The sequence below is a fragment of the Falco peregrinus genome, chromosome 3, assembly GCF_023634155.1.
Source record: "Falco peregrinus isolate bFalPer1 chromosome 3, bFalPer1.pri, whole genome shotgun sequence".
Taxonomy (NCBI): domain Eukaryota; kingdom Metazoa; phylum Chordata; class Aves; order Falconiformes; family Falconidae; genus Falco; species Falco peregrinus.
Genome location: NC_073723.1, coordinates 27,532,241 through 27,556,288, shown reverse-complemented (window position 1 = coordinate 27,556,288; position 24,048 = coordinate 27,532,241). Strand labels below are relative to the sequence as shown.

The following is a 24,048-nucleotide window of genomic DNA, read 5'->3' as shown; positions in this document are numbered from 1 at the left end:
AAACAAACAAAACAGACCACCACCCACTAATACATTAATCAAAAGAAAAATTGATCACACTTTGAAATCACTAAGAAAAAAAAATCACTGCAACAAATTAGCCTCATACAAATATGAATTTTATTTACAGTTTTCCAAATTCTCAATCAAATCCAACTTCTCAGTTAAATGTGTAGTATTTCTCCTTTAAAACAAATTAAACATTGTGTTCTTTTTACATCTGCAATATGGAGTCCATAGGTACATGCTAGTTGGGGCATCTGATGGAACAAATTGAGATCACTGTGTGTGTTCAACACCAAAAGCCTTCTGTGAAGACTCTTTCTTCAAAAATGTTATCTGCCTCAGGGACAAACATTTCCATAACTACTTTCTAATGAGTTAGGAAGGTTTAAAAACCCAGTATTTTATACCAGGACATACTGTTCACATATATTTCAGGGTGTATTATCATGTTCATACTGCAAAGTTGCCTGCTCTATAAGCAATGCCACTGAAATCAGACTAAAGATTACCCACAGATTTAGATATTATTCAATGTGAATAAAAATGGCCATTGATGACTTTTACTTGAGTATATGCAATTATGGGCCAATATGTACCTGATCTGGTACCAGTGTGATGTGACCTGTTCTGAAACTTGAAACCACATGGGTCATTATAATAAAATCTTTCACAACTGTATTGCACATAAGGTTCCTCAAAAGCACAAATCTACATAACTGTGTCCTGAACTCAGAATTTACCTGCTAAATTTCATGAATAAAATCAATCAGATGGTAAAATTGTTTATTTTTCTCATCCCAGTGTCTGTGAATGAAGAGAAGAGGGAGAAGATATATACTTTGGAATCCATTCAATTATTTGTTTCTTCTGCATGTGACTTGTACTTCGGAGATGAGGATTTTAAAAAAATAAAATAAAAAGCCAGACAGACCTTAGATTTATCTTTAAAAAGTACCTCAAAATCATAACAAAAATTCAATTTAATTTTGATACATATTAAAACATTTTAGTCAGTTCTGCCCGACAGCATAACACGACAGAAATGCACAAGACTTTAAACATGCTTTAAAATGACATTCAACAAAGTATTTAAAATTTAATAAATAGCATACAATCACACACAAATACATTTCATACTGGATCTTTAAGCCTACTAAAAACAGACTGGCAAAGAATAAATAAAACAGTAGTTGACATTTTTGTTTTAAAAGGTGTAGATTCTTGTTGTCACGCAAGTAGCCACATATTAACCTGCTTATCACAAAATTGGAAGTTATGAGCTTTTTCTCCCACTGACCTGTTTTGCTCCAACATGTAATATCATAAGAAAATACACTCAAAGGGATTTTTTTTTAAACAACCAGTCTGCAACCAAGTAAACCAGTTTTTAAATACAACGAATAAATAGGGAAATCGTAAAGCAAATTCAATTGCAACAAAAATGCAACACCCCAAGAAAAGAGCCATGGAAATATATAGCCATTGCAATATTAGACAATAATAGTACTTAAAGTGATAGTGCTTGTGCACTAAGCTCATTAGAGACCTTATTATGATTTAGTGCAAATCCCTTGAGTCCAAACAAGCTTTATACCCTACAGTATTAGGGAAAGATCTATTACCAGTTGGAACTTACTCTGTAGTGTATTTGTACATATTGGATATTTAAAGAACCAACACATATTGTAATATCTTCGGCCCTTTTTTACTTCAAATCGAAAAGACTAACAACTGGGGATTTTAAATACTATTTGGCTGTACCATATTAGACTGCAGTTTAGGAAAGTCAGTGCTATAAAAGCTTTTGCCATCAGTTTATCTATTATATTTAAATTTCACAAATCATTACATTTTGTACTTCTGAAAGAAAAAGAATGCTCCTGGAGAAAGTTTCTCCTCCCTTTAAATAAGTTCACATTATGATGAAATTCAAGAATATTTAGACAAAATGTTGTATAAACTCAAAGAAAAGTACATATTTTACATTAACAATCCTTACCAGTATTTAGTATATTAAGTTATAAGTATGCTGGCAATAATACAACAGAGTCAATTCCTAAAGTAAAATAATTCTGTACAAATTCACCTGTTAATATGGGGTTAAACAGGCAGCCAAGTAAGTCTTGAGCAGCCCTGTTTCTGGTTTGAACTACAGTACCAGGATAAACTAAATTTGAAACTAACTGGGAAAACTTCTGTTTAAAGAGTATTCGGATTATACTGGATACACACACGCTGTGCTTTCAAAGCCATTAAAATGTTTCCTCTAATAGTTCCATAACATCATCCAGTATAAGAAGTTTAATCAACCACACAGGCTAAAATAGTTTTAACATAATGTTGTCCTGGATTTTTTTAAAACTAAAAACTAGTTTTAACTGTGAAGTACAAAACAATGACAGATATTGCTCCAACTTGTACACAATCTTTCCTAAACAATCCGTACCTAGCAGAGTAATAGTGCCTCATCGTCACTAGTTTCATTTTTCACTGTTGCTTCTAAGCAAGTGTCAGGTATCTGGGCAGTGTGTACGATGCCACAGCTCTCACAGGGGCCATCTCGACTGCATGACCTTACACCGTGATGTGTTGCACTGTAAGGCTGTCTAAGCCCTGGTCCTTGATCTGAGCTGAGATCAAGTAGAGGTCTTGAACAGTCATTCACGTCAAAGTCTGATGCTACATCAGAGACTGGAATTAACATTTCAACATCATCATCCTCTTCTCTTCCACTTACCCCATTATCAAGCTGTCTCAAAGGACTTTGGTTCTGATTCACTGAGCTTGATCTCCCTAAAGTAAAGCGTACCCAGCGTAAGCCTTGAGTCATACGACTGAGCGCACTAGTGAGCTGGTGACGTGCGGGACTTGTGCTTGGGGGCTCTACACTTGTCACTTCTCTTCCACTATCCGTGTTACCGCTACTGCTGCTCTGAGCAGAGGAACTCCCACACGCTCCGACTGTTGCTTCTATTGCTGTTGCAGGAGGGACTTTCTGAGGCAAGGTGGCAGCAACACCACCAACTGCTCCTGCTGTGTCTCTTCTTTCATTTTCTGTGTCTGTATCATCAGATTCAACTGAAAACAGACTTCTGTGAGTATTATTTCTTTCAGCTTCTCTACTAGTACTTTGGCTGGCAACATCGTCTCCATCCGCTGAGACCAATGCCAATGATCCAGAATGCCGTGACCTTGCAAAATTAAAAATTCGATTCCAAATGTTACTTGATCTGCCAGCAATAGGAAGTCTGATTGAGGTAAATCCGAGCTGAGATCGCACTGCCAGCCTCAGGTTTTCCAGAACTGAAGCCTAAATGAGAAGACAAGCAACAATCAAGTGTTGACAGTATGTTGGCACTATTCTAACAAAGGAACAACTACTGTGGAAAACAGCATATAACCACAGGTTATATGTAGAGTCTTAAATAACTAAAAAATGTTGCATCTTTAATATTAAGGATCTGGTGTATGTAGCAATAGGCTATTTCAAAAACCAACCAGGCATGAAAAAGTCTAGATTTTCTCCAGGAAAAAATAATGAACAGGGAAATTACGTGGAAATACATATGAAAGAAAAAGGGGAATGAAAGAGCAATGAAGTATGTAAGGTACATTTCTGCCCAAATTTAAATAAAGGCAAAGTGCAAACCAAGCACTATAACCTGGATATGGAATACTAATTACAAAAAAGTACATACACAGATTCAGTGCAGACCCAGCACAGCAGGTATGCAAGGCAAGATCTGCTACACACAATCTTGCGAAGAAGATGAAGTACTGTGGATTTTAGAGCACAGTACATAGAAACATGCCACAAGAACTTTAGGATTTTAAAACAAAATCTTCCAGAAAGATTGTTATTAACAGAGGTGACCTTTCCTTATCCACTACCATGGGGCTGCCAAGGATAGAGACTAAATTAAATATCCTCTCTAGCAGAGGCTTGTAGTTTGATTTTCTTTCCCATTCTGGCATAATCAGTTAATTTCAGTTTCAAAATGCTTTAATGCTTGTTTAATTAAAATTATCTTTTGTGTTCTAAACCATACACTCCCCAAATTCGGTATACATTTTCTAGTCACTCAGCTATAGAACAATGCATGCCTGAATTCTTCCACTTAAAACTTTGTAACTTAAATTGTAAGGTAACACAAGCATATTAACACCTTTGACTCGGGGGTCCCTTACTCAAGCTTACATAAAAAAACAGCGCCTCAGCTAAGTAGCTCAGTTCTCACATACTAGGGTAGAAGATCTGTTGTTATGCCCATGATTCTGAAAATACTCACTGATATCTTTAATTACTGGATCAAGTCCATATTTCCATCTTTTAATGAAGATTATGGCGAAAATATAGAATATCCATCAGAATAGCCTTTCCCCCCCCCAAATAAACACTTAACATGTATGCATATATTTCACTTTGTTTATGAACACTGAACTTCAGTGTCCTCATGCTGTCACCTTCAGTTCCCTTCCACAATCCTCTAAATGCCACAAGGCATACACAGCACAGTATCCAAACAATACTTCACGCACAACCTGTTCCAATAGTTCATAGAATTATATTTGAGTTCAGTAGCCTTACTTTCAAAAGCTACTGGAGAGACTACTATCCATCCTTGAAAATCCATCTCTGACGGCATGTATCAGTTTTAGGCGGAAAGCATTACATACAGATCAGAACAACCAAGATTCCTCTAGCTTGACACTACCGACTTCTAGGAAATCTCAACTAGGTATCTTCAGTCCTACACAGATTTGCAATCTTAAGATTTATATATTGCTGAAAACAAAGATAGTTGAACGCAACCTGACTTGACTCCCTTGCCCCAACACTTAACCATATTAAAAATTGAATTTGAGCTTTATAATTTATAGAATTCAATTTACATTTCAAGCTTTTAATCTTCAACTGATGTTCTTTCCTCCGCAAAACACTTATTTTAAACAATGCAACTTCATTGATTAAGTAACAGTAAAAAAAAACATTATCATGGAGGTGTCCATGTTGTAGAATGACTTTTTCATTATTTTTGAATGTGACAGCCTGCTCCCCACTATTCTGTATTTTATGGTAGTTAATATCGCAGTATAGCTTCTCTTTCCCAAATTTCAAAGTGGTATCTTACAATCTTGACTTATACAACAACATCAATACAGACCACAAAACTACATCTACCAATCTATTACTTTTCACGCAAGAGGGATTCTATAGTGTGCATTACTGGCATTCAATAAGAAAAAAACATGCAAAGAAAACTCTGTGGTGCTACCACCGCGTGATTTTGCCCTATGGCTAATCCTTAATATTAGCATTGGCCTGAAAGGGAGGAAAGGAAATGCTACAGAAGAAGAAAAATGCAGATAAAAGTTAAAATATCTTTATTTCAGTCTCCTTAAAATTTAAGTGGTTTGGCTGCTATTTTGGAATCTTACCTGATTTGGTGAACAAACGGGAAAATCTTCAACTGGTGGAATTAAACCCTGGGCAATTAACTGTCCATAGGATGGAGGAGCTTCTCTTCTCAACAGTTCAGCCTCAACCCTTGACAAATGAGTTTCAAATGATCTTTCAAAAGGAAAAAGAAATTTCATAATATAGAAGATGTATGTAAATATATTTCAAGAGTAAAACTACATCAAACTATTAAAATCTGAAATAGTAAGTTTCAGCAGTTAAATTGTTATTGATTTAATTGACAAAGAATATACAGTAAGTCCTTGCAGTTGTTCCTATGGGTCTGTCCAACTCAGAGAACAAGAAAATCAACCCAACAATAAATTCCTTTAAAAAAAGGGGCTAAATAGAAAAGGCACCACAAGAGATGCTTATATTATTTTATAAAAATTGAAGAATATGTAATCCTTGTATGAGACAGTCTACAATAGAAGAAACATACTGTTAAATACAGAATTGAGAGATTTAATTGCAGAAATGCAGATTTTCCACACTTCCTTTTTGGTAACAAAACCAAAAGCCTAATAGTTAAGTGATCAGAATATACTTCTGTCCCCTTTCCTTCACTGAGAGGGTGGCTGATCACTGGAACTGGCTCTGTAGGGCAGCGGTCACAGCACGAAGACCGTTAGTCTTCAAGGAGCATCTGGGCAACGCTCTTAGCTATATGGTTTAGTTTTTGTTAGTCCTGGGTTAGAGGTTAGTTAGAGGATCTGGGCATTGGACTTTATGATCCTTATGGGTCCCTTCCAACCCGAGATACTCTATGACTTTGGTTAACTACACTCTTTTTACTGTCAAAGAACACAGAAAAACGCCTTTATAAATCACATGCAACAATAACTGTGTGTCAATAAAAATGTTTCAAATACAACAATAAAAGATATGAAAATATTAAAAAAATTAGGTTCTTGAGACCATCTGCTCTACCTACCTTCGCTCAAACATCCTGAGTGAGTACAATTTACAAGTACATCCCAGTGCAATGACAAGCAGCAATCCGCAAATAAGACTCCCAATGACAGCGGCAGTTATTACTCTAGTGGGCACAATGACCGGGCAATTCTCTTCATCACTGCCATCACCACAGTCATCTTGAGAATCACAAACCCAGCTCTCAAACACACAGCGGTTATTTTTACAATGAAAATTTCCTGGCTGACAGAAGAAACAGTTTTTTTCATCTGAACCATTCGGGCAATGATTCTGGTAGTTACAGCGATCTGAACGAGGGTAGCAAACACCGTTTCGAGAGCAGGGAAACTCATCTCTTTGGCACATGGTGCAGTTGGTTTCATCCCTTCCATTTGGACAGTGCCAGTAGCCATCACAGCGTTGCTGTTCTGTGTAGCAACCCCAATTTCCACCGCATGGGATTTCCCAGGGCAAACAGAAGCCATCTACTTGATAGGTGGCATTGAATCCTCTTGCAGCATTCACTTTGTCAGCACAAAAATGCACTCTTACCTGTCCTGAGGATGAAACAACTGTGAGGGGAGCATGAGAGTCAAATGCTGTTAGCACACGCAACAGCCTCCGTGGATTCTCCTCTAATCCATCATATATTTTGACATAGTCTCCATAACCTGTACCATCAAGTTTAAAATCAGTGAATCGCAAAATTACTTTGCGATGGTCACCAGTGTCTATCAGCCAGGTGCAATTGCTTCCAGGTGGATAGAAGTCAGGATAGTTGGGAGAACTGAAAGTACCATAAAAGTATTTTAACCACTGCCCACATGTTGGCACATCACAGTCTATTTCATCTCCTAGGTCAAGACAATCGATGTTACCATCACATTTTAAAGATTCTGGAAGGCAAGTGTAAAGCTTGGTGAAGCGAGAAAGACACTGGAACTGATTGTAAGCACAAGGTTGAAAGGATGAAGCTGTTGGAGGACTAGCCTTGGCACAGATTTCTTCATCCGAGTTGTCTCCGCATTCATCCATATTATTACATTTCCAACTTTCTGGAATGCACTTCCCATTAGCACAATGAAACTGGTCACAATCACAATTTGGTTCATCAGATTTCCCTGAAAGGAAGAAAGAGTAATTAAAAATATATTTTCTTTTTAGAATTCATATAATTATGGTTTGTGTCACTTTCTGCACCAGGTAGTTCAGAATGGGAAAACAACTATTTAAAGTCTGTGTAAATCACCACAACTTTCATTAAGTTGCAAGACAACACATTTTTTTCAAGTTAAAATTCTGTCAGCACATCAGCATGAGCCTCATCCTTAGCTTCTATCAGTCAAATAACTTTAGCCAAGCAAGAAAACAACGTTCATTTATATAGTGACTGCAAAATCTGGCTTCTAAGGTGCTAAAAGTCAATCAGAAAAATGTTTGTCTTTCTATCACTCAAAATACAGAAATATTTTGTCCTGCACTACCAGTTACCTCCTCAAATTCTTGTAAAAGCAGTCAAAACTCTCTCCTGTTTTCATAGGTTCCTACTTTGTACCAGAGGATCTATGGCAAAAGAGAAGCTGACAGCTCAAGATTATCTATTACTACCAAAAGGAAACCTCTGTTCTCACCTCTTCCCACCGTTTGCTCCTGCGCCTCCTCCAGCAATTAAGGAGTGCAGCAAACTCAGAAACACATGCTTGCTTGAACACAAAATTATACGTTAAAAGTTAAGGATCCAAGTAGTGGTCCAGAAAATATGGAAATCTGGGATTTTTGGTCTGTTTGGGGTATTTTTTGCGTTTGTTTTTTTGTTGTTGTTGGTATTTGGGGTTTTTTTGTTTAGTTTGTTTTTTGTTGGGTTTTTTTTAATAGTCTGGAAAAAAAAATGTCAAGAGACACCTTTATGTAAGAAAATGTGGACTACTGGCTACTACCATGCTTGTAACATCAAGAATGTATTTTTTTTCAGGCCTTCATTTATTCAAGTTCCAACCACATTTAACCACAGAAGCATAACTGGGAAGAAAGCTATTTCAGCTCTGCAACAACATAGCTGAGTCAAATAGCGCTGTATCATTTAAAATCACTGCAATTTCTAAACACCATGGTACAGACTGTAAAATTGGTTATAAAACAAACTGCCATGGTCAATCTTGCAAGGGGAAAAGGAAAAAAAAAAAAAAAGGAATTCTGCAATGCAGATGGTGCAACACAGCAGTAATTCAGGAAATACACTAGACAAATATATACTAAATATAAATACCACAAATACCACTATACTTAGGGTTTTAAAAAAGGAACAGAAACGGCAGCATGAACTTACTGAAATACAGACTTTCCCAGGAGAAGTTGGTTCTATCTTGTTTTACAAGAGAACAATTCAGATTGGAATGGATCTCTGGAGGTCACCTAATCAAATCATCTGCTCAAAGCAAGACTAACTGAAGTCTGATTGGGTTCTTCAGGGCCTTGTCCAATCGAGTATTTTCAAAGTTCCACTGCTTAACCATATGAAGTGATAAAAGTCCTCATATCTAGCCTGAATTTCCCTTGCTGCAACTAATCTGCTGTGATAGGTCAAGCCATATCAGACCTCTGTTCCCCTTTTTGCTATTTTAGTATCTTAGAAAGCATTAAAAAGAAATACTCTACCTTGAAACAACCTTTTCTTTAAATAAAAAAAAAAGTGCAATGTCAACATTTTAAAAATGTCACAAATGCAAGAGCGATAAATGTTATAAGCACTGCTGAAGAGTGTTTAAGTCAACCAATTTGCTGACAGAGAGTGAAAGGAGAGCAAAACCTGAACTACCAGACTTGTCTTGCCTACACTGAATGACCGTGCTCCACAGGTGGAGGGCAATATAGCAAAATATGCATGTGTCATCACTGAACTTGTTCAAGTACTGATTATACTCTAGTCTAATGCTTCTACCTTGCAGAACCTGGGAAAGGTAAAGTAGAAAGCTATAACATGGAGCTGTAAATATTAATAGCAATTGTAGTAGCAAAACAGGATATGATTTCAACCTAAACTCTTCCTTCTGCAGGCTTTGAAACATCCCTGAAAAGAGATGCCTACTTGATCCTGATTTTGCATTTTTAATCACCAATCCTAAGTCATTAAATCAGCAAAGTTTACAAATGAATCAAAAATTAGAGTCATTAAATAAGAGATGTGCTAATAAGACTACCTTTGGAAGCTGTACCACAAAGTACTTCAGGGTAGTACACAATAATTAACAGAACCCATGCGCAGGTGTAGCCAAAGGACTAACACCATCTTTCCATGCATTTGCAGTGAACACAGACCTCTGTACTTTTAATAACTCTATTTTCCACTCCACATTACCATTAGTAAAGTCCATCCTATTCTGATACCCATAAAGAGGCTGAAAAATTAGAAACAGTGGGAAGACAACAAAGGGGAGACAAGTAAAGTGACAAGGAGAAGTTGTTACTGTTTTGTTTGTTTAAAAAGGAACATGAATATTTACCTGAAAGATATTATTTACAAGAATTCAAACAATTCACATGGTCCATCTTCCTCATCAGATTTTAAACATGAGGCTCTCTAATGATCCCTTTTGTGCCTGTAACCTGTATTGTTTCTATCATTCCAGCACAAGCAGGGCTAACTTGCATCCATGTAACCAAACTATTACTATTATTTTCCATTTTTCTAAGATCACACACCACCTTTGAGATTAGCCTTAACACCACTGAATTAAAAAGGCTATTGAGGCATTAAACTGAGTACTACTGCATCATGCTAATGAGAAGAAATTAAACAACATAATGGCACAGTTGAATGTATAGCAAAAATGTTAGCATTCCATGAGCCTCCTGACACTTGAAAGCAGAAATGATTAGATCATTATTAAAGCAGATTTGTCAAATCTTCTCCTATACACAGGTCATTTTATAACATTGGAATACCACTCTGATCAGATCACTGAAACACTATGCTTCCACCTCAACCACAAAATACCTCCTCCTAAGTATCCTATCGAACATAGGGACCAAGGCAAAGTTTCAGGAAAGCTTGTTTTTTTAAAAAAATTGGCAACCCCCCCAAAACAAACAAACAAACAAGCGCCAAAACAAAACAACAAACCCCAACCAATTTATTTTTCAGCCATTTAAAAAACACAGGATTAATGTCTTAACTACTCTAAACTGAGTACTACTGTTATCACACTAACAAGAAGAAAGCAAGTGACAAAGAAATTCTTATTGTTGAAAATGTTACAGCTTCTTCCAAGAGGGAATACATAATGCAACTATTTCAAGATTGGAGGGAAAAAAAAGGGGAAAGGAATTTCAGAAAAAACTCTACTGGCCTGTGGCCTGCCCCTGCCCATTCCATACCCTTACCCAAAACACCGTTCTTTCCCAAAGCCTCTCAGACAGGAATGCTGCCTTTCCTCTGTGCCTACAAGGACAGTGAGATAAACAGGGCAGAAGCCGATGCCTCACGCAGGTTAACAGTGTGCAGACGTGCAGCTAGCAGAAACAGTAACAGAGGATGACTGATTAGACAGTGGCTTCCCCGCCCCCCCCCCCCCCCGCCATCCCCATCGTCTTTTTTGGTGAAACAGTAAATAAAACCCAGGTAGAACATCGCCCTGAAAGCTGAGCCAGCGTTAAATGCAAGGCTGCATTACCTCTCCCAGACTTGCTAAGCTGTGATAAGCCGAACCATAGAGGGAACTTTTTTATAGGCTTGAAAACAGGTGATAGGCAGGGATAAGCCCACCCGGAAGCTTCAGGTTTGTGAAACACGCTGACAGGGTGGAGGAAGCCATTAGGCGGAAAGAGCACAGAACGGAGAACACTAGCAAATATGGCTTAGGCTAGAGGACATCAGGCCTTGTTTGACTGAATCGTGGTGGAATAGTTTTGAAGCTGTGTTGCAGTGGATGGGTGTAAGAGTATGAATTGTTTTATAGAGGCGAGTAGTTAAAAGTTGGCACACAGAGTTTTGGAGCAAGCCAGAGTGGATATGGCAAACGCCAGGAGGGAGCAAGGCAGTGTGAAACCATTATGAAAGCACAGAAGAATCTAATCCAGTATTTGGGATGATCAGGACATAGAACACCCTAATTATGCTATTACATAAAATTGTAACAGTTCTTAAGGCCAGAAAAAAGTTTGGAACTAGTCTTTACCCATGACCGGCTTCCTTCTCTCTCTTGGCAACAGCTACCAGAGCAAGAACTGCCCACAAAGTCTCAATCTAGCACTACTGGTAACTAGCTTGTATCACGTACTCAAATTACCTGAGTTTTGCATGTACAGAACCATGCGTGTACTTGGCTAGAGTAATCATATTAATATGTTGTGGGTTTTATTATTTCTTTTTTTAAGTTAAAGACAGTATACACTCTGTAGATGGGAGAAAATGATGCAATTTGTATAGGAAAATCCTGCCATTTCTTCCCTCTCTTGCCATATTTACAGTACTCAGAAGTCTACCCAACTATTTAAACAAACTAATTTTAGTCCGATGAAGAGATTTCAGATCTTAAACTACGTTAAAAAAAGCCACTCTAGTTGCCTAGTATTAATAGTGAACCATTTTCCTCCCATAATTATTCACTCTTCTCATTACTGTAATCACTGATTCCCACTTTGAATATTCAGGTTGTACACAGGATCAAAATTTTGCATAACATATTTTTCCTGATTTCAATAAGCCTTGAACTGACTACAGTCTACCCTGCTACAAGGAAGTAGTTCTCAAAACAACTCCCCACCACCACCATACTGTACCGGGTATCATTTGAAACATACCAGCAAAGTAGGCTAATCTGAAGCCTTTTCTGGAGATGCTATCATCTGAATGAAACCTGATCCAAACATGATCCTGTGAAGAAATGTACGGTGATGGAATGGAGGAGCCACATGCTCTATAGCCTTCGATATTCTTGTAGCTTCCAATTGTTAACCAGTCTGAGCTGCATCGTCGTGATCCCTGAACATCAAAATCTTGAAAGCTTAAAGAAAGAAAAAAAAAGTCAAAATTGCTACTGAATTGGGTATTACACAACCAAGCTGATGAATTACTCCACATAAACATGGAAATTAGCTCTGAATTCTTTTTTGGTCTGAAATAAAAAGAGCAGCTTCTCTATCCATGTAAGAATAGGATTTAAACTTGTGGTGATGATACTTTCATGAGGACAACAAGAATCCATTTTGTCAACCAAAATATTCATCCACTACTTAAAGTAGTTCAGTTTTGCTACAAAAAATACATTAAGCCTTCATCTAAAAACAAACAAACAAACAAAAGAAATTCTGTTCATTACATTGTCTTTGAATCTTATTTAATGACTTTCATATACTACTAAGTGGTTTTACTTAACTCAGATTTCATCAGAACTTTAGCTAATGCTACACTTAGCCAACGATAGGACTTGACATTATAAATACTGCTAAACTGTTCAAAACTACGATTTCAGGTAACATTTTCTCCCAGTTGCACTACTCTGTTACCCAACAGGTATGTCATGGAATGTCACGGTATGGCTACAACTATGCCATTACCATGCATTATGTCTTGAAGTATGAAGGGGGAGACAGTCTGGGCAAAACAGGTCTGTACAGACAACAGAGCAGTAAACCAGAAATGAAATGTGCAATCTATGAGGGGGGGAAAAAACAACAATGTGACAGGAAAACAAGGGTAAGTTTTAATAAAAATTAACAGTATGAAAAAGTTACAGCATTCTAACAGATGAACAATTCTACCTACTTTGCATTTAGACCGATTTAGTATTCAGTAGAAAGATTGTTTAAATTAAAAAGCAGTACTTTAAACAAGTAACTGATGTCAAAACAAATACTTCATAACAAAGAACTGCTTCTTAGGTCAGCAAGTTTGTACTGAAATACTGAAGTAAATCTGCAACTAACGCAGTTTCATGATCAGCCTATGAAGCAGTACTATTTCTATCTTGAAGCTAAATCAAGCCTAGATTTCCCTTGTGGCAGTAACAGGGAATGAACTGATGAGAACTTAAACCTATGATACAACTTTTTTACATTACTTCTTTAGAAAAGTTACAAGATACATGAAACTGTGAAGAGCTCCTTCCACCAAAAACTCAGCATTTCCAAAACTGCAATCATATCCATTGCTTTAGTATTTTACCCTGCCATTTTTAAGCACACCATGAGACTTCATAGCAATGAAGCATTACAGAATTCCCCTACATGTTCTTTATACAAAATACTTATATTTCAGGGACATTAAAAAGAAATCAAACAAATGAGCACATGGAAACTTTTTCTAGTCACCAATTCTCTAGTTGAAAACAAATGCTACATGGCTGAGTGAGAGCAAATCAGATAAAAGGAAAAGCAGAAATCAAAACAGAAATCCTACATTTACAGGAAGAGAAAATTAGTACATACATAATTAGCAGTTAAAAATGTCTAGTCAATACTTCAATCCACATGGTTAATACCAAAACACTGGTACCTTATAGTAATAATCTCTCCTGGGTTTGCATGGATGTACCAGCTACAGTTGATTCGGGCAGGATACTCAGAGGGCCACCCTGGACTTGTGATTGTCCCACTTGGTGATCGAATTTGTTCTGGAATATCTCCACAAGCTAAAAAATACATATATATTGAAAGCAATTTGATTTAATTCCATATTTTTTTAAAGCCAGTAGGACACACACAAAAAAGTCAATCTGCAATAATCAGGGAAAATATCACACTGAGTTAGATGACGTGTAACAACAACGTCTAAAGGAGTTCATAATGGAATATGTCGGCCAAAAGATGTTTCCCAGTGTTGCCGGAGCGGAAGTTCAAACTCACATCCATCAGTACTACAGATCAAAAAAGATTATTCTATATAGACTTCAACTACTTTAATAATAAAGTAAAACATTTTTTATTTCCTGTTTTTAGCATTCACTAAGTTTCAGTTCAATTTAACCATGCATCTACATCTTATACTGACAAAAGCATTAGAAGATGAAAAATAAATTAAAGCTAAATAATCAAGTAGCTGAAATTTTCCGTCTTCGGAAGACCTGGTGCCTAGTCATCATTTAAATACCCCCTTTCCAGCCCTTGGCATGGAAACGATCTTCCTACACACGATTCCAAATGCTCAAAAGGCAAAGAGCACTTACTGCAGCACACTTCATTTATAGATATTAGAAGTTAGGTTCACAAGAGATTACTCTCAAGAGGGACTTGCATAACTACATTTCTGATAATGGACTAGAAAGCTTGTATTTATAGGACTAATTCTATGCAACTGAAGTAACTCGGCCATTTGTATTCTTACTGTATTATAGTTGTAGCTTTCTGCATTGGCCTCAATTCAGCCGCTTGTTCCTTTCAGTGGAGTGTTCTCAGCTCTGCTGATTTTATTTCAAGTACTGTATTTACTAGTTTTATGGGTTTGTTTTGCTGGTTCTCCCCCACCACACACCTTTGCGGCCTTTCATCCAACACCTGTCATACACATATAGACAACCTTCACATAAACAGAAAGGCCACAATATTCTTGCTACAGAGACTGAAATTACAGAGAAGGTTTCAGAAGTCAGAAAACACATTAAAAATAATTGTAACATAAAAGCACAGAGGGCAATTTCCTCACTGCTAGTCCAAAAGTTGTGAGCTCTCAAATTTTACTGGTAGCACAATCGCCTACACACAGTAGTTTAAACACAAGCATGATTACAAATGAGGAAGCATTTTCACTACTGTGTGATGATCAAAAGCTTTTTTTAATTTGTTTTTAATATGTATTTGATTAAAATAAGAAATCAGAACTGATGCAGTGAACAAACACGTTGAAGAATGAACTGTATTTGTAATAGTGCAAATATTGTAATAATGTAGTTTGTAAACAGGTTATTAATTTTTTTCTATTTTTATCCGCAATCAAGCTTTTAAGATAATTTTTCAAGACTGAGAACCTGAAATTATTGTCTAGCTCTAACACAATAAAAAGTTTCATACAAAAATTATTACTTCCTATATGGCATAACAAAGACATTTCTAAAAATAGATTTAAAATGATTAAAAGATAAAAATGCTGGCGTATGCCTGAATTTTCTATATTAGCTTAAATACAGAAATCTAGAAACAAAAATAAAACTCAGTAAATATATTGTTTTCAAGTACAGCTGTAACAAAACATTGCTCTAAACAGTTTTTCATGTTTCTTATCACAGCTTCACTCATGCTGCACAGTTAAGTATTAACATACTTTAACCATAGAACACAGGACCCATCCTAATACCTAGGGATAAAAAAAGTCTCAAAATATAGAAAGATATTATTTTATCTGAGTATTCATTCAACTATTCACTGGAAACTTTCTTATTTTATTTTTGCGCAAACCCTATAGGTGGTGCTCTAACACCATGGTATTTTGGAACACTGCTCCTGTGCAAATGCTCTGGATACACTTTACATCTGCTCTGACAAGAAATGGAAGGACTGGAAAGAAAAACTTGTTATTCATAATAAAACGCTGAAGTAAAATAGCAGTTTAAACAGGTTTGAAGCAAAAACAAGTGTGAAAGTACAAGAACGTGTAAAACATTTTGTACCAAATTTACAGATGTTGCCATACACTACTTGGTCATTACTAAAATAGTGCTCTCAGCTTAAAGGAAGCTGCCTTCAGGTGAAATTTATACTACTGTAACACTCACCTGGTATTAGATATTTACCAGCTGATATATGAGATTTTGTCACTGAGATCCTCTAAGGAAGCTTTTATATTTGCCTGACAAAGAAAAACCTTAAACTAGAAGATAGAAATAATCCATTCAACACATGTTCATTCAATTTTAAAGTTCACCTCCAAAAACTTAAGCATGCTATAAATATATATGTACAGCACGTGTTTGTTGAACAGTAACCTCCAAACACTGCTAGCAACCATAAATTACTATGCAATTAGCTTTGCAACTTCTCCTATGCTGGCACAGCGCACCCTGACAATTATAATCTACTCAATCCAATCCCTGTAGTAGTACAAACAGTAATTTTTACTTGTTACGTTAGCTTGACTGGAAGTAATTCCACCGGGAAAGCCCTTACAACCAAGGTGGTACTTTCAGAGCAACATTAAAATGTCCAGTTTTACTCAAATTCAGGTTTTTAAGCTTTTGTTTGCAATACCAGCCATATTCCTATATTGTCTATATTCTTTTAGTTAAGATGCCTTTTTCTCCATTTCCAAAGCTAACACTGAAAAGCTGAAGGCAAAATATGACCCTTTCCAGCACCATCCAATATGGAAAGAGAGAAGCAGACTAAGGAGGGCATGAAGCAGCAAGAATGATCACTGGCACCAAAATACAGGGTGGAGTGAACAATACTGCACTTCTGCTGCAGAAGAGAAAAGTAGAATTGAAGGAAGTGTCCATATGACAGTGTGGGAGTTCAAAAAATAAGAAGGAATGAACTTGAAAATTACAGCTTCTTTCAGGTTAGCTAGATAAGCTAAATGAACTTGCATACTTGGTATACGTTCGTGCACTGAAATCTCTTACTTCTAACTCGGGAGACAACAGAAATCTCCCATTTGCTTAAAAAGTGTATAAAGGTCCAGATCAACTGTGTAGAAGCTGCACTTCAGAAGTGCTGTCATTTTGAAAGAGGATAATTTCTCAGAGAGATTGTTAAAATCAAGTATAACCTTTTGAAATAGAACAGTTTTAAAAGGAACCTACTTTATAAAGGTAATAGCAGGCCTTTTAAAATCCATTCTTGACCCTCTACTTAACTAGGATGTTTCTTCTGAAGCTTTTGAGAATATAATGTAACATACATTTTATTCATGTGTTTGTAAACATGAAGAATTGTAGGCACCATCAAAAGGGCATGAGAATCAAAAAAACAATTCAACTGACAGCATGTAAAACAGAAATGTAACAATAGAGGCAAACATCTTTACATTGAGTTGTGGAGAATTTGCTCTTCTAATTTCAATTGATAGTGGCCCTGCAGGCATTTGTCATACGGGTCAGTTACATTATAGGAACTTAAAATTCCAGGAAAACTAACTAGATCTGGAATAATTTATTTATAAGTATTAAAAATATGTAAGAAAACAGCAGAATGAAAATTAGAGGAGGCAGAAAAAAATGAGATGAGTTTTCAAACAAGGCAGAAGCACTGAAACTGAGAAGGTTGCACTGTAGAGAAATAAAGACACACAGTGATGCATGCCCAAGATGTTTTCAAATCTCATGTTGGTGGCTGTAAGATTTCTGGGTGGGAACAAAACCCTCCTGCACAACCATTTCTACGTGGATATTGTCTCTGCTTACATGCCTCTCAATTCCCCTATACTCTTTAGTACAATCCTGCTCATCTATCTCCTACCTTTATTTAAATTCTTTCCTTCGTGAGCCTTTATTTTATTAACAATCTATTTGCAATTCTGTTACTTTGCTGTAACTGTTCAGTAGATTGTAGCCCTGTAATTAGGACTGAAGATGTTTCACAGACTAAACTGCAGAATAATTGGAAAAAAAACACCACAACTGCTGAGAGGATAACCTGTGCACATGGTTTTCTGGTGTATATGGATTCTCTTATGGACTTTTCAGAAACACATGTAACAGTTCACCTTACTCCCTTCTTCCTGAAATTTGTGCACTGCCCCACATTACAGAATGTAACTGTAAACTACCTACGGGATGTTGACTGGTAAACATAAGAGAGGCAATGAAAACTTTACAGTACCAAATTCGACGTGCAAGTTATAACAAGAAAATAATTAAGAAACCTATGCAAAAATTCTGTAACAAGGTCTAGAGAAGTAAAGTACCTGTAGCAACAGTGAACAACATGTCAAGGAAAAAAGTCACTTCAGAAAAGCAGGGAGAGGGAGATTAGGGATTTATCTTCACAGTAATGCCAGGAGATTAGTTGAAAAGATAAAAGAATTAGCTTTCAATGTGAACCACAAGATGATAAGGTATGCATTATATTGGACATGGTAAGGACATGAATGCAGCTGGATAAATGATCTGAAGGTGTTTAAAACAGCTTAGAGTAAAAAGAATAATGTTGTGATAAAGTCTAAACCATGAATAGGGAGGATAATTATTGCATTTGTAACTCTCAAGAGCCACTGAAAGTCTTAGTTGGAGAACTATGGGGGAAGAAGCCACAGGAATCTTTGCCTCCAGGTCAAGCTGAAAAGCTTTAATTTAAAACACTCTTTGCTCTGCAATACAGAGACATAGTCAGTAAAATGAAATCATCATAATTTTTTAATTGTTTTGAACAAATGTCTTCAGTGGTGTAGAAGTTCTTTAAAACAGAGGTGGGGGATTGGTTTTCCAGTTACAATAATTAGGGTGCAACATACCCCAAAGACAGACCTGAAAATATTTCTCAGTTTTTCAGATTTTAAAGGCAGAAACACTTACTCTCTAGTGATAGCTTATATGTAACAGACAACATTCCATTATTGCTGTTGGTAGAAAAAGCATGCTCATATATTAGAGGTGTACCTGTAACTTGGCAGATATACAGCAGAAGCATAAATACCAAAGACCACAGAGGTCTGTGCTATTAAAACATAATTTAGTATGGTAGGTCATGTAGCCTTACAGTGGCAGCATGACAGGAAATCTACCATCAAGACAATAATTTCATTTTAAATCCCTTCTCTGTAGCAACTGTCCAAGAAAATTGCTTGCTTGGTTTCAACACCAAGTTAAAGTTGGATTCAGAAATACTCAAAGGCCAGATGTCTTTGGTTCTATTTTACAGAAGCTCTGCTTAAAATTGTTCTGATAAATATAAAGCTGTCCAGGTATGCTTGATGAAATATATGATCTGCAAGTTCAAAAACATGTTTGGGAGACCCAGATTGTTTCAAAGCAACTAAAAAAATCATCTAAATACATCCCCATATTTTATTCTTGGGCCATACATCTAACATTTAACATGTACATAGAAAGAACTATAAGGAAAATGTCACTGGGTCTGTCTACAGGCTTTCTTCAGGTTTTCATTAACAGACCACTCTCCATCCCCATTATTTCAAAATTCTCCAGTGAAAAATTTTCACTTTGTATGAAGACAGAAATTTTAAGAGTATGTTATTTATTTATCCCCAGCTGGAAAACTTTTAGAACACAGCACCATCAGAACTGATTTCTTGGTGTGGTGTTTTGTGGGGTTTTTTTGGTGGGTTTTTTTTGTTTGTTTTTGGGGTTTTTTTTGTTTGTTGTTGTTTTGTTTGTTGTTTTTATGGTTTTTGGGTTTTTTTTCTTTTGGGGGGTGGGGGTGGGGTGGTGTTGTGTTGTTTGAGTTCTTTTTTATTTATTTATTTTTAAATAGAAGTCCTCACTGGATCTTTCTTCTCAGTAGTTAAAGGTCTGTCTACCAGCTGCTGTTATCTTGCATAGAAAGTACATCGTGTTCTGCTCTTCTTGGCACTCCTTATTCAAGCATGCTGGCCAAAGTACTGAAAGCAGAGTCAAAAATTCCATTCACCTCTTGCCCAGCAGATGCTTTCCTGCCTGTATTGCGACCTGTGACACGACTGTTACAGTAAACAAAGGGGTAAAGGGTTGTTAAAACATATCATGAAAGCTGCATAGCTAGGTTTTAGGCTGGGTACAAGTAAGTTTTACAACCCAATTCCAGCAACAATTGTTTCAACAGTGGCAAGTACCTGTGTGGCTGTTTATTATTTATACTGGACCACAAATGTACTATGCATGATACTTGGTGCATTACTGTTGAAGAGCAGCAACATTCTCCATGATGCAGCATAAGAACAGATAGCAAAGATCTTCTGTAATTACACTCTTGCCAGTATTGGAGTGGCAAGCAATAAAAGGGGAAAAGAAGGTTGCGTAGTGTAACAAAGACCATCCACTGACCATATATTTATCCAAAAACTTAACTGTGTGCACAAGCAGCAATGTAATGCTTGAAGTGATACTGCAAGGACAACTCCAGCAAGATGTGTAAGCTGTTTTCAAAAAAGGATGAGTTTGCATTTTGACTCTTATTTGAGAAGGGTATGAAAATCAGTTTGATTTCCAGGGACCAGTGGCAGCTTCCTATGGAAAGAATCAGGTTCATATTCTTTTAAACACTGTTCTTCTTCAGCGGGTATCTCCCCGTTTGCACATATTCCGAGTGCCTGTATCATAAAACACAACCAGCAGCTTAGCTGACACTGCTTAGCATCTGAAGAATGAAGACTATATACTGGCATTGCCTAATGCCTTAATGGACACACAGTCACATCACTAACACAGAACAGCCCCAGCTGTGCCTGCTGCCCAGGAGAGTCTGAAGACTGATTTACTGGAAGAGAATGTAGCAACCTTTGAGCAATGCGTGCTGCTTTTATACCCCATATTCTCCAAGCACCTCATCAGTTTCTCAGTTTCACAAGTTCTAAAATTCTTTTTTTCTTCTATTAAGGAAAACACGCAGCCAAGTGTACAGTAGTTTCGGTTACTGCTTCAATCTAATCAGGTGAAATGCATAACTCCTGGATTTATATTATTTGATAGTAGCAGCATCCAAAATTACATTTCAATAAATTTCATTTCACAAAAACTTTACTGTGGAAATAAAATATCAATTCAACTTAAACCAACTTTTCTCTTAGTTCAATGTTTGTATGGAAAAATAATTAAGCAGTCCACTTAGAAAGGCATAATCTGTTCATAAGCATGCAGGTATCAATTTTATCTTATGAGAATTTTTCCATGTTCCAGTTGCTTCATTCCTTATTACATGCTGCAAAAGGCAGTAATAATTTTTATAGCCAAATATCTCTTCATAAGATACCAGGTGGCTTTCAATATTTACTATTTAAGTCATGCATGAAATTTAAACATTACAAAAAATGACTTACCCGTTGACACTCCTGAAATATGCACATTTTCAGAATGTTCTGCAAGAGCACCATTTCCTAAAATTAAACATAATGAATAAGCTAATTTCCAAGATAAAATTTGTAAAAATTCTTCAGATACCCTTTTACAAAACAGAAAGAACAAAACTGAAGTTATTTTAATTAATATTAAACATTAAAGGTCATATGTTCATTTTATGATCAAACTTAAGAAAAAAACTAGAGAAAAAAGTTACCACACAATGAAAAAAAAGCATCATTAGTGTAGCAAAGAGTAGCAGAGGGCTTTGAGAAAGTTCAGGCATTTTAGATGGTAGACTTTGCATGATTTTGCATCAATTGCTAATTTCTTTTCAAGAAAGGTTTATTTCAATGCATCTTCCCCACCTCCTCCTGCATCAAGATCTGTAAGCAAATGCTACGCAAATAAAGAAATCCAGGGGAAGACATCCATCTGTCTCACAGTGAATTGCAGCCTATACCCTTTATCCAGAAAGATGTTTCAGATACAGCCAGGAACTAGGTACCTTTAAGAGTAACTCCCCGTCAGTGTTCATTAAAACTAAGTATACTTGCAAAGATGAACAACAAGACCCATGCGGTCATCAAGAGTTAGATCGAAAAGTTACTCCTCCAAATCTCATACTCCTTTGCACTCCTCCAAAGTAAAAGTCTGCTAAAACAAATATGTTTGCTTTACAAGTATGTTTGCTTGTACAAGACAGGTAGTAGCCCTGGTATGTGATATGAGAGATCAAGTTGTGTAAGTTGTGTAAATGCACATTTCTCCCACTGAACAGTTCTCATTCTCCTCTCCCTTACTCAACACCCTTTTAACCTTTACAACAATTATTTAATAGTATCTTCCAGGTATTTTGGGAGGAGAAAGTTACTTTCATAAATAAGCTCCTTCAAACATAGGCAGTGAATCTACAATGTAAAACACATCACTAAGCAATTTTTTTGTAAACCACAACTCTTAATCCCTCGAAGTTTTATTGAAGAATACTGAAGATTTGCCGTGTCACACAGATTTTTATACATGTGCAATCAGTTGTTCTACCAGCACCACAATGTTAAGTGTGATAAGTTTGGATAACAAGAACCTTAAAGACATAAAGAACACTCAAATGACTTTTATATCAAGCTTAAAGACCGTTAGAGTAGATCTAGAACATACACTTAAGCAAGCACCTCAGTGCTCCTCTATTACAGTGGTCACAAATAAAAAGTTTCCGAAATTTCTCCCAGGGTTGACAATAAACGTACAAGGACACAAATTTTACTTCCTAATGACAGAATACAGTTAGAAACCTGGTGATCAAAACTGGTAGAAAAATAGCAAGTCTAACTTTTCTTTAAACAAACAAGCAAACAAAATTCTTGGGCTCTTAGAAGTGATGTGTTTCCTCCCCCATTTTTAATGTACTAATTTGGCTGCATATATTTATATACCAAGTTTCTTTGTCTCAATTTTGTAAAAAAATTCCAGTGTAACAATTCCCCTCAATGTTCAAGACAGAAGTATTCTAACACAGAAAACTATTTCAAATGTTGTATTGGTAAGCAACTATTATCCAATTAAACTCTTTTTGGAAGTAAAATATAACTGTATATTATAGAAAGGTATTCTCCAAATAATTTCTCCAATTTACATATAAACTGACATGCTAGAGTTTTGCCACTGATTTTGTTTCTTCAGTAACACTTAGCTCTAAATTCACAGAATAAACACCATCTTTGCAATAAAGTTATTTTGCTTGTAACTGATCCCACAGAAAGACATTTCTCATTGTCTTGTTTTCTATTATTTCCATCAACATAAGGAAAACATTAGCACATTTCCAAACCTCTTGTTTTAAGTTAAAAATAGCTTACTAGTATTTAGTCTTTCAAATTACAGTAGGGATCATTCACTGTTTTTGCATTTTCAAAAAGGGGTTATTAACATATACAAATATATCTGTAGTTGTTATTGAACACTGAAAATGAACAAACATTCAGAAATATGAAAAACCTCAAAGTAATTGCACTGAAGACAGTCAGTATCCAGGCACTCCGTTGATACTCCCAGAATCTGAATTCCAGACCAGCTGCCTATACATAAACACCAGGAAAACAAACCCCCCCAGAATTTTAATGAAATAAGTTCTGATAAAAATACAGTTACAAACCATGAAAATACTAAAACAACACTGAAGTAATGGAAAGAAAAGCAATGTACATATAAAAATTGACAAAAACTATAAACCAGTAATAACAAGAAGCATACCAAAATGGGAACTCACATCCTAATCCTGTACACATTGACTTAGAATTAGTGTGTTAAATTAAGAAGAAAACTTAAGTCAATATCCAAACCTGGAATGCTTTAATGTTTTCCATCTAAATATGCATTATGATCTAACAATTAATCTATTGATATAAAGTGATGTCAAACTAGCTTCAGTAATTAGTCAGAAGCACTAGTGTGATGATGAAGCCTCAACTAAGATCCAAATAATACAGCATCAAAATAAGGCAGGTTTTTATAAAAAATTACTTCCTTCCCAATAATCCTTCATTACATGAAAAATGAACCTTAGAAACCTCTAAGATTATTACTTCATTTTTTATTGGAAACTGTCACTGAAATAGAGCGTGTTCAGATGCCATTTAAGCGTTACTAACTGCTGACACCTTTATTAAATTTTTAGGCAATGATCCTTATATGATCTCAACAATTATGTCACATGGTTCCATATGCACTGAGCCCACCACAACATCA

The 24,048-nt window shown here is 36.2% G+C and overlaps 1 protein-coding gene across 1 annotated transcript in view; it reads right to left on the bottom strand.

Moving 5' to 3' along the window:
• Window positions 1–97: 97 nt before the first annotated feature.
• Window positions 98–24,048, bottom strand: part of LRP12 (LDL receptor related protein 12) — a 48,859-nt gene continuing 24,908 nt past the window's right edge. Inside the window, exons 2-7 of the mRNA XM_055799466.1 lie at window positions 21,282–21,338; window positions 13,875–14,010; window positions 12,182–12,384; window positions 6,402–7,503; window positions 5,446–5,578; window positions 98–3,316 (exon numbers count right to left, since the gene is read on the bottom strand). Coding sequence (XP_055655441.1) covers window positions 2,453–3,316; window positions 5,446–5,578; window positions 6,402–7,503; window positions 12,182–12,384; window positions 13,875–14,010; window positions 21,282–21,338 — 2,495 coding nt within the window. The 3' untranslated portion in view covers window positions 98–2,452. The remainder of the gene's footprint in view (window positions 3,317–5,445; window positions 5,579–6,401; window positions 7,504–12,181; window positions 12,385–13,874; window positions 14,011–21,281; window positions 21,339–24,048) is intronic.